The sequence below is a fragment of the Ursus arctos genome, unplaced genomic scaffold (assembly GCF_023065955.2).
Source record: "Ursus arctos isolate Adak ecotype North America unplaced genomic scaffold, UrsArc2.0 scaffold_8, whole genome shotgun sequence".
In the NCBI taxonomy this organism is placed as follows: domain Eukaryota; kingdom Metazoa; phylum Chordata; class Mammalia; order Carnivora; family Ursidae; genus Ursus; species Ursus arctos.
The window spans coordinates 66427734-66442420 of NW_026623100.1; the positions used below are offsets into that span (position 1 = coordinate 66427734).

Sequence of the window (14687 nt, forward strand, 5' to 3'; positions counted from 1 at the left end):
TGAAAAGTGATGGCAGGGAGGAGAGACAAGCTTGGGGGCGGGGGGGGGGACCGCCTGAGAGACCCAGCCCCTGGCAGAGTTCCCAGGTGAGAAGGGCTTGTAGGTGGCGGTGAGGGACCCTGGGACAGTCCTGGCGCAGGAGCTGGGGGAAGCCAAGAACAGGTCTGTGGCAGTGGACTCAGGAGTGAAGCCAGGCACCTTCCTCCAGTTTTGGGGAAACTCCTACCAGCCCCTCTCCTCAACACTGCACTCGGCCACTGGCTTCTGCCAACACACAGGCACAGACAAGGGACCGTCTTGGGCACGGCACCACCCCCATAACACCTCTGTCCCTTCTCCCTGAGTCAGCAAGATGCCAGGACCTGAAACTGTTCTCTGAGGGCTGTGGCAGGTAGGGGCGTGGGCAGGGGGTACTCACATGAGAACAGGCTTGATGGCATTTTTGATGTTGCCAAAGGCGGCCCGGCCCAGCAGTTCCCGAAGGCACCTCTCGGCCAGTTCTGCTGGGTTCTCTTTCTCCTTCTCTGGTGCTTGGAGGGGCGACGGAGAGCGGCTGTGGGAACAAGCAGCATGTGGGTAAGGGATGGCCGGCAAAGCCAGAGTCAGTCTTTGTGCAGCCTGCGTTTTTGTTTTTTTTTTTTAAAGATTTTATTTATTTATTAGAGAGCGAGCACAAGCAGGAGGAGTGGGAGAGGAAGAAGCAGACTCCCTGCGGAGCAGGGAGCTGGATGCCAGCTGGATCTCTGGACCCCGGGATCATGACCTGAGCCAAAGGCAGAAGCTTCACCAACTAAGCCACCCAGGCACTCCTGCAGTCTGCGTTTCTGCCCTGCAGCCTTGCACGCGGTGCACTAGGACAGGCAGGAATTTGACATGGGCTGCGCGAGATACTGTGGGAGCTATCGTGGCCATTAGAGATGAAACAGGATAAAGGAGCCCAGGGTAAAGGAAGATCATGGGCGAAGGGGTCAAATTCTCTTGCTGGAAATCCTTGAGGACATGCGCCCCCACAGGAAGGATAGACAGTCTGCACATCATGGGTTTGGGGAGGCAAGACCAGCGTGTCTCCATGCCCCAAAGCCTGGGAAAGAAAAAGATGGGATGTGAAGAGAGGGAGGCCGAGTAATAGAGAAAACAAAAGAAAGCGGGAGAGAGGAGGGAGAGGAAAAAGAAAGGCATGGCGGTTGGCTCAGGTGTGACTCAGTGGTACCTAAGTCACAGGGGCTGGGCCTGGATCTGGACAGAAGGAGCCTCAGGTCTCTGGGGGCTGAGACCACCAGAGACCACCGGTGAAGCGGGTCGGTGAGGTGCAGTTCCAGGAATAGCCACCAGAGGGCACACCTACTTCCCCTGCCTGTCCCCAGCTTCACAGGCTCAACGGAGTCGGAGGGAGGGAGGAACCTGCTGTTCTCAAACAGCGTCTTGCACAGCCCAGGTGGATAGCAACACGAGCATCCCGTTTTACAGATGGGAAGAGCGAGGGGCAGGGACAGACCGAATCCCCTGTCTGAGGGCTCCCCAATTAAAACCCAGTACCTGCAACTTGTGTTCAGGGGCTGTTGGCCAGTCAAGCAGGTTTTAAGGGCCTGAAGGACCATTAGGAAGGGAGGGAGGAAGGGAAAGTCCTCAGTAACTGGAAGGCGCTTTAAAGCCTCCTTGGCCTGCTGCTTTCAGAGAGACAGAGGTAACCCGACTCTGGGTTCTTTGTGTTCTTACCAGCGCACACTTACCGTTAGGGAGCCCAGCCCGGTTACTGTCCTTCCTTCGTGAATGCAGACCTTAGGGGGTGCAGCAAGCTGGCAGAAGGCCAGACCCAAGGCTCCTAGGGAGCCGGCCTTGGACTCATTGCAGAACAAGCCACAAAAACCAAGATCCCTGGCCTTTTAGTTAGGCTTTACCCACCAGCCCAAGCCGTGCGGTTCCCAAGCAGATGGCCAAGGCAGCCTGGGAGGACCGTGCGTGTCTGCTGCCCGCGCTCCAGCCTCGCCTGCTTACCTCTCTGCCTCCTCTATGTGCTGCAGATTGAAAAGCAGCGACGGGACAATTTTGTCCATGTGCTGTGGGTCCCAGATATTGGCTTGCAATTCATCGTTCACCGTCTTCCTCACCACCCCCTGCAGACCTTTGATGCCTGACATTCTGATTCTGTAAGAAAAAAGGGCAACATGGAGCCATGCAATCCTCCAGCCCTGAGAAGCCCAGCTTCTGTGGCAAGGGGAGGAACACGGCGTAGGGACTGGGGATGCACGCGTCCATCCAAAGGCAGAACGGAGCCCACCTTCCCCTTCGTGTGACTCAGCCTCCTGGCCTCCTGGCTGGCTTCCCGTGTGGCTGGATGCGAGCCCAGGAAGCCATGACCTCCGGCCCATCCTAGAGATTGCCAGACTGCCCTTGCCCGGTACCACATGGGCTTCGTCCCTACACCGCCAGTTGCTCCAGGCTCCTCCTCTTTAGTACCCCACTGGGTTTGTTCCAGCTTGAGCCCAAGATGTAAGGGCTCAAAGTACTGCCAAGAACTGATGAAGCAGAATCCAGGGCTGTGAGCGAGTTACAGCGGGGAGGGGAGGAGGGGCTGCCAGGAGGGGAGGCACAGAGCTGCCAGACTCAGCACAGAGAGGTCTCAGCTGCGGCTAAGCTGGCTGAGAAACCAAGAAATCGAGTGACAGTGCAGAGGAGGCCCCTTTCACCCCCCACCCCCAGTCCCACTGTGCTGACCCAGGGTCCCTGTGGGAGGGGTCTCTTTACTGGTGTGTAGTTCAGTGCCAAGTCTCTTTTGTTCTTTTTGTAATCAAACTTTTTATCTGATTATAAAATAATACATGCCAATTATAGAGAAGTACAAAGAAGATTTACCCCTATGATCACCATTCAAAGAGAACCATTACTGGCATTTTGGTGTCTTTCCTTTCTTCTGTGCATAATACATAACAGGATTAAGAACCTGTTCTGGCTTTGTCTCTCCATAGCATTTTCCTCTATCATTAACTCTTCGTAAACATGCATGATGTACTGTCATAAGAACTTTCTCAACTAGTGCCCTATTGGTCATTTCAGTTCTAAACTTTTTGCTATTGTAATAATGCTGCAATCGACATCACCAGATAAAATACTTCGTAACATTTCAAATCATGGCCATGAGGGGAGTTTACGAATCCAAAGGTAAGAAATGAGGGGCACCTGCGTGGCTCAGTCGGTTAAGCATCTGACTCTTGATTTTGGCTCAGTCGTGATCTCAGGGTCGTGAGATCGAGCCGCATGTTGGGCTGCACGCTCAGAGGGGAGTCTGCTTGAGATTCTCTCTCTCCCTCTCCCTCTGCCCCTCCCCCATGTGCTCTCTCTCTCTCTCTAAAATAATAAGTAAATCTTAAAAAACCAAAACAAGTTGAGAAATGCAAGGCTCCCAGCACTGCCCGGTGCTCTCCCCGCCGTGGGGCACACATGCAGGAGAATGCCGTCCTCCCCGAGCTGCGAGCTGTGTCAGCACGGGGGGGGGGGGGGGGGGGGGGCGCGGCTCGCTGTCAATGCCTGTTCTAATCTACGCTCAGAAAAGGCCTCACATCTTGTAGCTATTTCAGTTCAGATTCTTTTAATGATTATTGGAGTTGAGCCATTCTGAGTGTTTAGTTGCCCTTTGTATTTTCAGCTTTAGTTTTAAGTGTGGTTACCAGGGTGCTCCCCGGGGCCTTACCTGGCGACCATAGCTGGCCCGAGAGCAGCAGGAAGCCCTGTCCCAGGACCCGTGAGGTCGGGACAAGGGGCAAGGATTCCTTGGGGAGCACTCAGCTGCTCTGATCCTGCCCCCTGGTCAACAACATAGCCACAGGCTATGCAGACTTATGAGTGAAATAACTGGAATATTATCCCACTCACTATTCTTACTCTTGGTTCTGGGTTAACGCACAGTAGAAATATATCCCAAGCAGGCTGGACTCCTCTGTCCCACCCAAGAGAGCCTGGCCAGCAAGAAACCAGGCCTGGTGGATGGGCCATTTCCTCCCCAGGCCTTCCTTATGTGTGAATGGGAATCAATTCAGTCTCCCCAGAATGCTTTCCACATACGTACACACTTCAGTCCACGACACCTGGAGCTGACGGACCCTTTCCAAATGAATTCCAAAAGACCAGGCCTGCAGAGAGGTCTGCTCCCCTTATGGCTTCTGGTCATGGGCTCACTGGAGGCCTACCCACAAGCCAGGGGCCTGGGAAGTGTCTGAACCCAAAAGGACCACACGCGCGCGCGCGTGCACACACACACACACACTCACACACACACTTATTTACAAGACCCAAGGGTTGTTCTTGGAAAGGGGCTCTGGGCTCTGCTGAGGCTGTGAATGAACAACAGGGGGATCTCAGGGTAAAGGGGTGCAGGGAGGCTGTGGAAGAGAGAGAGAGAAAGAAAAAGGATGACTGATGCCAGAAACGCCTGTCACCCTGGCAGGCCTTCCTTTCAGGGTTGGCAAGTGCTGTCTGTGGGTGCTAATGGTCCTGCCCAGTTGCCAGGAGCAAACCTCAGCCACCCTCCTCCCGATGAGCCACACATCCCAGTGCTATCACAACACAGGGCTGACGACGTCTGCTTCTGTGCCTTCTTCCCCCACTGTGTACTGTGTGTGTGTATGACTGTGCATGTGCTGTTGTGTTTGTGTGATTCTGTGTGTGTGTGTGTGTGACTGTGCATGTGCTATTGTGTTTGTGTGATTCTGTGTGTGAGTGTGTGTGTGACTGCGCATGTGCTATTGTGTTTGTGTGATTCTGTGTGTGTGTGTGATTGTGCATGTGCTATTGTGTTTGTGTGATTCTGCATGTACGTGAGTGTGTGTGTGTGACTGTGCTATTGTGTTTGTGTGATTCTGCGTGTATGTGAGTGTGTGTGTGACTGCGCAAGTGCTATTGTGTTTGTGTGATTCTGTGTGTGAGTGTGTGTGTGACTGTGCATGTGCTATTGTGTTTGTGTGATTCTGTGTGTATGTGTGTGTGACTGTGCATGTGCTATTGTGTTTGTGTGATTCTGCATGTATGTGAGTGTGTGTGTGTGACTGTGCTATTGTGTTTGTGTGATTCTGTGTATATGTGTGACTGTGCAAGTGCTATTGTGTTTGTGTGATTCTGTGTGTATGTGTGACTGTGCATGTGCTATTGTGTTTGTGTGATTCTGTGTGTGAGTGTGTGTGTGTGACTGTGCATGTGCTATTGTTTTTGTGTGAGTCTGTGTGTGAGTGTGTGTGTGTGACTGTGCTATTGTGTTTGTGTGATTCTGCGTGTATGTGAGTGTGTGTGTGACTGCGCATGTGCTATTGTGTTTGTGTGATTCTGTGTGTGTGTGTGTGTGTGACTGTGCATGTGCTATTGTGTTTGTGTGATTCTGTGTGTGAGTGTGTGTGTGACTGCGCATGTGCTATTGTGTTTGTGTGATTCTGTGTGTGAGTGTGTGTGTGTGACTGTGCATGTGCTATTGTTTTTGTGTGAGTCTGTGTGTGAGTGTGTGTGTGTGACTGTGCTATTGTGTTTGTGTGATTCTGCGTGTATGTGAGTGTGTGTGTGACTGCGCATGTGCTATTGTGTTTGTGTGATTCTGTGTGTGTGTGTGTGTGTGACTGTGCATGTGCTATTGTGTTTGTGTGATTCTGTGTGTGAGTGTGTGTGTGACTGCGCATGTGCTATTGTGTTTGTGTGATTCTGTGTGTATGTGTGACTGTGCAAGTGCTATTGTGTTTGTGTGATTCTGTGTGTATGTGTGACTGTGCATGTGCTATTGTGTTTGTGTGATTCTGCATGTACGTGAGTGTGTGTGTGTGACTGTGCTATTGTTTGTGTGATTCTGCATGTATGTGAGTGTGTGTGTGACTGTGCAAGTGCTATTGTGTTTGTGTGATTCTGTGTGTATGTGTGACTGTGCATGTGCTATTGTGTTTGTGTGATTCTGTGTGTGAGTGTGTGTGTGTGACTGTGCATGTGCTATTGTTTTTGTGTGAGTCTGTGTGTGAGTGTGTGTGTGTGACTGTGCTATTGTGTTTGTGTGATTCTGCGTGTATGTGAGTGTGTGTGTGACTGCGCAAGTGCTATTGTGTTTGTGTGATTCTGTGTGTGTGTGTGTGTGTGTGACTGTGCTATTGTGTTTGTGTGATTCTGTGTGTGAGTGTGTGTGTGACTGTGCATGTGCTATTGTGTTTGTGTGATTCTGTGTGTGTGTATGTGACTGTGCTATTGTGTTTGTGTGATTCTGCGTGTATGTGAGTGTGTGTGTGACTGCGCAAGTGCTATTGTGTTTGTGTGATTCTGTGTGTGTGTGTGTGACTGTGCATGTGCTATTGTGTGTGTGATTCTGCATGTATGTGAGTGTGTGTGTGTGACTGTGCTATTGTGTTTGTGTGATTCTGCGTGTATGTGAGTGTGTGTGTGTGTGTGTGTGTGTGTATGTGTCGTGGCACAAAGGGGTGTTCTCTCTGCTCCCCCTTCTGAAAGCTCGGAGCTGCCTGAGTGACCAGTGCCCGTTCCAGCCACACCTGGCTCTCGTCCTGCACCTTCCCCAGCACCTGCTCCCAGACACGCCCCAACTGTTCCAGCCCCTTCTGTCTCTTTGTAGCCCATCTGCGGTGTGGTGGCTACAGCTGGGCCAATGCTGGGGAGAAGACAAGGGGCTCCTTCCTCCAGGGGCCCCCACTGTGCGTCGGAGGCACTGGGGTAGCACCCTTCCAGAGTCTATGATTATTTTAAGAGATGGGGGCCTGGGGAGGCTGGGATACTGCCAACCACTCCCAGGGTGACCTGCCCTGGAGGCGTTCCACAGGCTCACAGCTTTGGGAATCGGCTCCCTGTGGGATGGAGGGGTTCACTTCCCGTTCCTCCATCCCAGACCATCAGCTGTGGCAACAAGCTGTTGTTTGGGACACACAGAGCTCCCTGACCCCGCTGTTGCACAAAACGTGGCACTCAGGGCCCCTCCAAGGTACTGGTGTGACGAAGGAAAAAGCCAGCGGCTGAGTTCTGGAACAAACCACTGGAGAATTGGGCTGCTGTGGGCATGCTGGTGTCAACGTCAGCCCCCCTGCCTCCTCACTCTGACTCCTCCTGCCCTCTCCCTTCTCTTCCCTTCTCCTTCCTTCTTTGTCTCCTTTGAACATATTCTCCGGTTTCATATAGCCTCCCCCCTGCCATGGGCAGAGGCCCACTTCCAATCGTTTCGCACCATATCATTCCACGGCAAGACTTAGCGCAAAACACCGATTCACCACTTCCTCGCCTGGGCACCACGCCGTCGGGCCGATGCTGTGCGAGCTGCCTTATCCACTGCCGGCATACATTCACGTAAAAGTCTTTGTGATTGCATTTGAGAATTTTTCTTTCTATGTTGTTAAGTGTGTTTCTGTGAGTTAAAGAACTTGGTAAGTTTGAGTCTGTGACTGTAAAGGCGTATTCTGTAATTCAAGACGTTTATCCAAAAGCATTCATTCTTGGCACCCGGCTGGCTCGGTTTCTAGAGCGTTCGACCCGTGATCTCGGGGTTGTGAGTTCGAGCCCCATGTGAGGCACAGAGACGATAAAAGAAATAAAATCTTAAAAAAAAATAAAGAAAGCATTCATTCACTCACTCATTCATTCATTCATTCATTCAACAACTGTTTCTCGAGCGCCGACTGGTCCCCAGGCAGCGGCGCGGCACCTGACAGGCAGCAGTGAACAAAACGATGACTCTGGCCTCCCAGAGGTTACATTCTGCTGGTGGGACAGGCAATGAGTAAGAGACAATAAGCAAGTTATGGAACGTGTCTGAAGGGGATTGTGCTATGGGGGGAAAGCGGAGTGGGGTGAGGAAGAAGAGAAGTGAGTGTGTGGGATGTTCAAGAGAAGGTGTGTTGGCCAGCGGTTATTTGAGCAAGGGCTTGTAGGGGGAGAGCAAGTGAGCTAGACAGATCTACAGAGGAAGCATTCCAGGCACAGGAACAGCCTGTGCAAAGGCCCTGTGGCAGGAATGTTCTTGGTGTGTTTGTGGGGCAATGAGGAGGTCTCTGTGGCTGGAGGAGAATAAATCGAGGGTTAGTGGAGGAGACAAAGTCAGGATGCCAGCAGAGATCAGCCAATGTGAAGACACTGGCTTTTTATCAGCAGGTCTATATTGTGATGAATAGTGGTGAGTGAGTGTGTTTCTGGGGGTGTATAAATGCATGTACTCCCGAACAAAAAAGCAGGTATGTGCACGTGTGTATATGTCTGCTGTCGCTGGCTCTCAAATTTGGTTCCCAGAACCATTACCTTCCATCTGCTCCTATTTTGTGCCCCAGAAGATTCTCCTCTGAAAGCACATGCTGGGAGCCCAGCTCTGCCCACTTGCCCCCCTAAGTCCTGCCAGGTGTTCCTTTCCTTCCCAGTGACGTCAGAGCGTGACTCAGAGCAGAGGTAAACGCTGATGAGGTCAGACAATTCACTCTGGGCTAGGAACTCCGTAAGACCCATTGATGCTGTTGCCATTAGCTGAGTGGGCCTCCTGGCCTCCCCCACTTACTTGGTCTTGATTTCCATGTCATCGTGGCTGGAGTGGCACATTTCACTGAAGCGGGACACAAAGAAGTCATAGCTCCGGTGATAGGATGGGGTGTCCTCTTCGATGTTGGCAAACTTCACAAACTGCCCGGGAGAGGAGAGAGAAGTACCAGTGAGAGGTGACCCACTGCGCTCCTCACCTGTGGGCTCAGAGCTCTGGGACTTGCCATCCTGAGGCCCCCTGCCCTAGTAAAGCCACGGGACATACACACCCGGGAGCTGTGCATTCCAGGACTTGGCTCTGGTCTGCTTCCCACAGCACACCCGGTCTCCACGCCTCCGTGGGTTCCAAGTCCTGCTCGCCCTTCCTGCCCACACTGCATGACTGGACCCCCATGGCCCTTTTCAGCCCTTCCCTGCTGAGGTGAGCAGAGGATGGGACAGGTGAGGACATGAAGGCGACTCCCTTAAGCTCCTGCCCCCTTCCACGTCCAGAGCTGCCCCAAACACACAGAGGCGGGAGGCAGTAGGGATAGGCTGAAACAGCCAAAGCCAACATTGAACTGTACCTCAACACTTCAGAATGAATTCTGGGAAACAAGAGCCAATCTGAAATTTGATTTAAAAAAGTAATTCCATTTTATTGCTTAAAATTATTTATTAATTAATTTATTTTTAAAGATTTTATTTATTTATTTGAGAGAGAGAGAGAACAGGAGCGTGGGTGGGGAGGGACAGAGGGAGAGGGAAAAGCAGACTCCCCACTGAGTGGGCTCGATCCTAGGACCCCCAACTGAGCACCGGCGGTGCCCCTATTGTTTAAAATTTGAGCACATTTTTATTTTTTTTTTATTTTTATTTTTTAAAGATTTTATTTATTTATTTGACAGAGATAGAGACAGCCAGCGAGAGAGGGAACACAAGCAGGGGGAGTGAGAGAGGAAGAAGCAGGCTCATAGCGGAGGAGCCTGATGTGGGGCTCGATCCCACAACGCCGGGATCACGCCCTGAGCCAAAGGCGGACGCTTAACCGCTGTGCCACCCAGGCGCCCCTGAGCACATTTTTAGTTTGCGGGTTCGGTTCTGTTAAGTCTGGCTCAGCATTATCAGCTGCTGGATTCCTTCTACCACCAGGCTGCACATTAGCAATTCTAAATAGGGACTTCATTTCAATGGAATCCCACAGAGAAGCAAGACTCGTGGACTAAGTAGAGTTAAATTGTTAAAAATTAAGTGTAACTCTTATAGGTTCCTTTGTTTAATGTTATAAATTTAGTACTGCCAACAACTCAAAAGATTACGCTTATAATAAACTCTGTTCTCCATTATTCTGTCTTGTATTGTTATTTAAGTTTTTATAAACGTTTGTTGGTTCTAAAAGGATATGCTATTATTTCTAAAATTATCTAGTTAATGAACTCATAATATTCATTATCAATTGCCAATCTGTTTCTCTATTTAACTACTCAAAATGTGTTAACTTTTTCTGGATGACAATTAGCAACTTGAACCAACATCATTAATTATTCTTTCACTAACAAATATACATTCATTTTCTGCTGACTGATAAAATCTCAACATACAAAGCAGAGGAGGAGATCTTTCTTTGCCAGTTAACATCTAAAATGCATACATCTATTTGGAAGTGAATATTCTGATATTAGCAATAAATCCAAAGGACACTGTTGCATTATCGATGGGGTTCTGCAGAAGAGGTGTAGTGGTAATCCATGTGACCTTAATAAGATCATTGATTAGACATAAGTTCAGGAATTCTAGAAACAACGATAAAGTCAGCCTTCGGCTACGTGAACCTCTTAAGCCCCCCAATGGTTAGAACACAGAGGTAGGCTGATACCGAGGCTGAAGCGAAGTTTGGGCTCACTGCTGCTCTTCCCCATGGACAAGATGACCCCGGGCTGCACTCCCCTCCCCACGGCTGAAGCCTGGCATGGTCAAGGTGTCCATCTACTCAAAGGGGACATGCAGCAGACCTACATTTCACTGGCAGTGTGACTTCTGAGTGGGACATTTAACTTCTCTTATGGTTTGGTTTTCCCGCATGTAAAATAAATACTGCAGTCATCATTCACTAAGATTCTTCATTTTTTTAAAAAAGATTTTTGAAACATTTATTAGAGAGAGGGAGAGAGAGAACACATGAGCAGGGGGAGGGAAAGGGGGAGAGGGAGAAGCGGACTCCCCCCTGAGCAAGGAGCCTGATGCAGGACTCCATCCCAGGATCCTGGCATCACAACCTCAACCGAAGGCAGACTTAACTGACTGAGCCACCCAGGTGCCCCTTAATTTTTTTTTTTTTATGCTGTATGTGCTTCACATGAGTCAGCTTAAGATAAGACAATCTGAGTGTATGCAAGAGAATGTGCGTTTAAAATAATGAAAACAGGACCGAAAAAAAGAGACCATAATAAAGAGGAAGGAATAGTCAAAGAGCTTGTCTCTAACATTGACTGACTGTGTAGACTCAGGTGTGTGTCTGGAGGATGAATGCCCAGACCTCATGTTCACTGGTTTGGGAGTTTGGGGGCCGGCAGTGAGGAACGTGTGGGAGCTCCTACATGTCAGGTGCTGCCCTAAGCATTTTACACGCATCCTCTCTTCTTAGAATGACTCTGAGTGAGAGAGAGATTACAGTACAACAGAACCACAGGGCTCAGTAACCACATGGATTTGCACCACTGGCCCCAGACATGCTGAGTCATTCTGGGAGGAGATCCAGGGGTTTACCTTGTGGCACGGTCCGTCCTAGGAGACCTGATGGGATGGTCCCCACTTGAGAAACACTGCCCGGTCACTGATGGACAATCTGGCCTCCCGTCTTCTGCACACCACCCCTCTCTCCTGACACGGACGCTTCTCTGAACCAATTCCTGATCTCTGTGCAACGTGACATTGAGTTCCCCTGCACTTTCAACTTTGACTTTCCTCTTCTCCTGAGTGCCATGAAGCCATGAGCAGGCCCGACTGCCGGTCAGGGGCATGGCTTGAGGGCTCGCTCATGGCCAGTGTTTGTTGAGACTGGCCATTACCCATGCTGTCCAGGCTGCTAAATATTTTGACTAGTACCCACTGGCTGTAAGGTTAGAAATGAGATTACAATCAATTTTTAAAAACTGAAAATTCCATGACAGCCATCTGGTAACACGGGATAGAAAACAGACATGGGGACTCCTTTTCTACAACCATGGGTGACCTTTCTCTAATTTCTTCTGAATCTATGCCTACAGGCCAGCCCCGGCTGCTAACCGCATTGGAAAATGCCCTCATTCTTCTCTTCTGTGACTGTCTGCGTCCCTGGATTTTCACTCTTCTGCACTCTTCCTCCTGGAAATTTAGGTCTGAGTCTTCTCAAATTCTGCTTTTGACACAAGAGTTCTTCCATTTAAGTAGACAACGGTCCCCCCTACGCTGCCGGGGCCACAGTTGGACGGTGACGTCCTTGCTCTGCTTCTTGTCCTCTGTGTGACTGTGGACAAGTCGTGAAACTTCTGAGCCACTGTCTCCTCATCTGTGATGTAGGGACACGAGGACCTACGTCATGGGGCGGTCACCAGGATTAAATGCGGGGACGTATGCAGAGTGAGTAGCACAGTGCCTGGCTCTGAGCTGTGCTGAGGAGACAGTGCTGTTCCGCCTCCACCCTGGAGGTTCTGGGGCAGCAGGTCTACAGACCCTCCATCCTCTGTCCCATTACTGGCAAGCTGGACCCGTAGCTCTGGAAATGCTCCCAGCTAGGTGCTTATGCAAGATGCTGGGAAAATGTTGGTAACGGAGGTCAGCAAGGCTGGATAGATGGCCATCTCCTTTGAAGGCCACCTCCTTTGAACTAAAGTGGTTTGGGGTTAAACCAAGGGTTGGATGGGTGACTGGATTTTGGCTCCATCTCTGGGGCCCAGAACGGCCTCGGGGGGCTGTAGCTTCAAGGCTTTGGCTGCCAACCATTCCATTCCCATGCTCGCCAGGACTCTTGTTCTGTTAGGAGGTCTGGTGATGAGACTGCACTTACTGCCCATCCTGAACCTTCCATACAGAGGGTATGTGCTCTGGGTCATGTAAAATAGGTAAATTTTGTTACCAGGATATCTGAGCATCCCCAGGAACCCTTGGTGTGATAGCTTGATAGAACAAGTTTCCCTCCCTCGAGTCTGAAAACATGACTGTCCAGACACGTCAGCCCCAGTGGCCTGGTCAGGGAGCGTTGGCCTGTGGAGTCCCCACGGAACACCTCTTAGAGAGCCCACCTGGAGCTGCTCCTGAGGCTTCTAGGGGCTCAAAGGAACCTTTGGTAACCATGATTCAGAGGGTCAAATTGGGGTGCTTCCTGGGGGTCCTGGTCAAGTCCCCACACCCACTGTGGAAGTCCACCAAGACCTGGTAGACATGGGCCTGGAATGCTAGAGTTTCATGTGAGGAAGGCCTCTATTCCTCTTATGAGAGACAGTAGAGTGTTATGGTTATGAAGGGGTCTGGGCCAGACTGCATTGCTGAATCCCACCTCCGCCACTTACGAAGCTTACCTGGGGCAAATTACTTAAGTTTCTTGTGCCTCAGTTCCCCCATCTGTAAAATGGGGCTAATAAAGGCAGTTGTCTCATCAGCTTGGTATGAGTAGTCCAACCCAGTTGACAGTTACAGCCTCATTGCCCCCCCACCCAGAGCACTTCTGGCTTGCTAGGAACACTACCTGGATTCTCAAGGGGCCCATTTCCCTGTGGGACCAGCCACTACTTTTTAAAATGCATGATACAGCAGGGACTTCCTGTCTGCTTCGCTCCCATTATTGCTAATTCATACCTTACAAACGGCTTTTGTTAAAATGCTACTTGCCTAATGAATAAGATTGTGGAATAATAAAGCTGGGTTTGGTTTTGGTTTTATTTTTTTAAGATATAGTAACGATGAGGAAGGTCTCCATAGCAACAAACTGAAGATTTTATTTATTTATTTGAGAGTGAGTGAGCGAGTGAGAGAGAGAGAGCATGAGCGGGGGAGGGGCAGAGGGAGAAGGAGAAACAGATTCCCTGCTGAGCAAGGAGCCCCACATGGGGCTCCATCCCAGGGCCCCCGGGGTCACGACCTAAGCTGAAGGCAGTCAACCAACTGAGCCACAGGCACCCCCAAACTTAAGATTCTGAACACGTGACACTTCAAAGGCCCCAGGCACTGCTAGGGCCACCCTTTCAAGATCAAAGTGTCAGCTCTTTCTACACAACAAAGGGTGCCAGGCCTGCTGGGGCAGATCACCCACCAGGCACAGGCAGGCGGAGCCGCAGTGATGTGAATACTCAGGGTTCCCGAGGGCCTGAGTTAATAAAGGGAAAGCAATCTCCAAATATTGACATTGTAAAAACAGCTCTCCCCTGGTGTGGAAAATGGAAGCTGAGCTGGCTGGCCTCACTTCGGTGCCAACTGAGTGTCTCCACGCAGAAGTGAGCCTTTCCCTCTCGTACAGACGAGCACCTGAGCCACACGACTTCCTGCCATCGTGGACGGAACCGCAGTCTAAGATGCTGGGCGCTCCCCTGGGTCTAGGACTGCAGCCCGTCTCGCTGCGTTCGCCCCACCAGGAGAACTGGGAACTGCTTCTCAGCCTCACTGCGACAAATCCTAGCTGGGAAGCAGATCCTGTCCATTGCCTGGGTTTGACTGTAACACCCCCTGCCCCAGCCTCCAGCTGCCTCTGTTGATGGCAACTTCTGGGAGCGCTTCTCACTAAAGCCAGAGAAGCATTCCACACGTGATCATGCCCGGCCGATGCCAGCCGAGGCACGGTCATTCCCTAGACCTAGGACATCTTCTCCTGTTTACCCACATAATGCTTCTCTTTTTCAAGATTCTTTGCAAAACCGGCACGGTTTTAAGGTCTCTTGGGAAAGCCTGGTCCTTGCTGTCTGAGAAGGTGATCCCTCCGGCCCCCGAGCAGCCCCACGTGCTGGCCCGGTAAATGCAGACCCAGGAAGCACCAGCTAGCTGCCTCTGCTCTAGAATCCCCGTGGTTTGGGGTGCTGGCCCCCCGAGATCTAAGCTGTGCAACCGGCCTCACAAGTCTGACCTGATCCACCTTCAAGGCATCCACTTGTATGTAGCTCGGGGGTTTCTAGCAGTGGTTTCTGCGCTGGTGTTGGCTGGGGGAGCATTTCCAGTCTAGAGATGACAGTCAAAACCGCCAGAGCTGATGAGTTGTC

The 14687-nt window shown here is 50.8% G+C and overlaps 1 protein-coding gene across 3 annotated transcripts in view; it reads right to left on the reverse strand.

Annotated features, from left to right (window-relative positions):
* The window catches only part of EFR3B (EFR3 homolog B), an 87920-nt gene that overhangs the window by 21422 nt on the left and 51811 nt on the right, over window positions 1-14687 (reverse strand). For all 3 annotated transcript variants that reach the window (XM_057309290.1, XM_026520070.4, XM_026520060.4), the window contains exons 5-7: window positions 8504-8625; window positions 1996-2145; window positions 419-553 (exon numbers count right to left, since the gene is read on the reverse strand). In XM_057309290.1, coding sequence (XP_057165273.1) covers window positions 419-553; window positions 1996-2145; window positions 8504-8625 — 407 coding nt within the window. The remainder of the gene's footprint in view (window positions 1-418; window positions 554-1995; window positions 2146-8503; window positions 8626-14687) is intronic.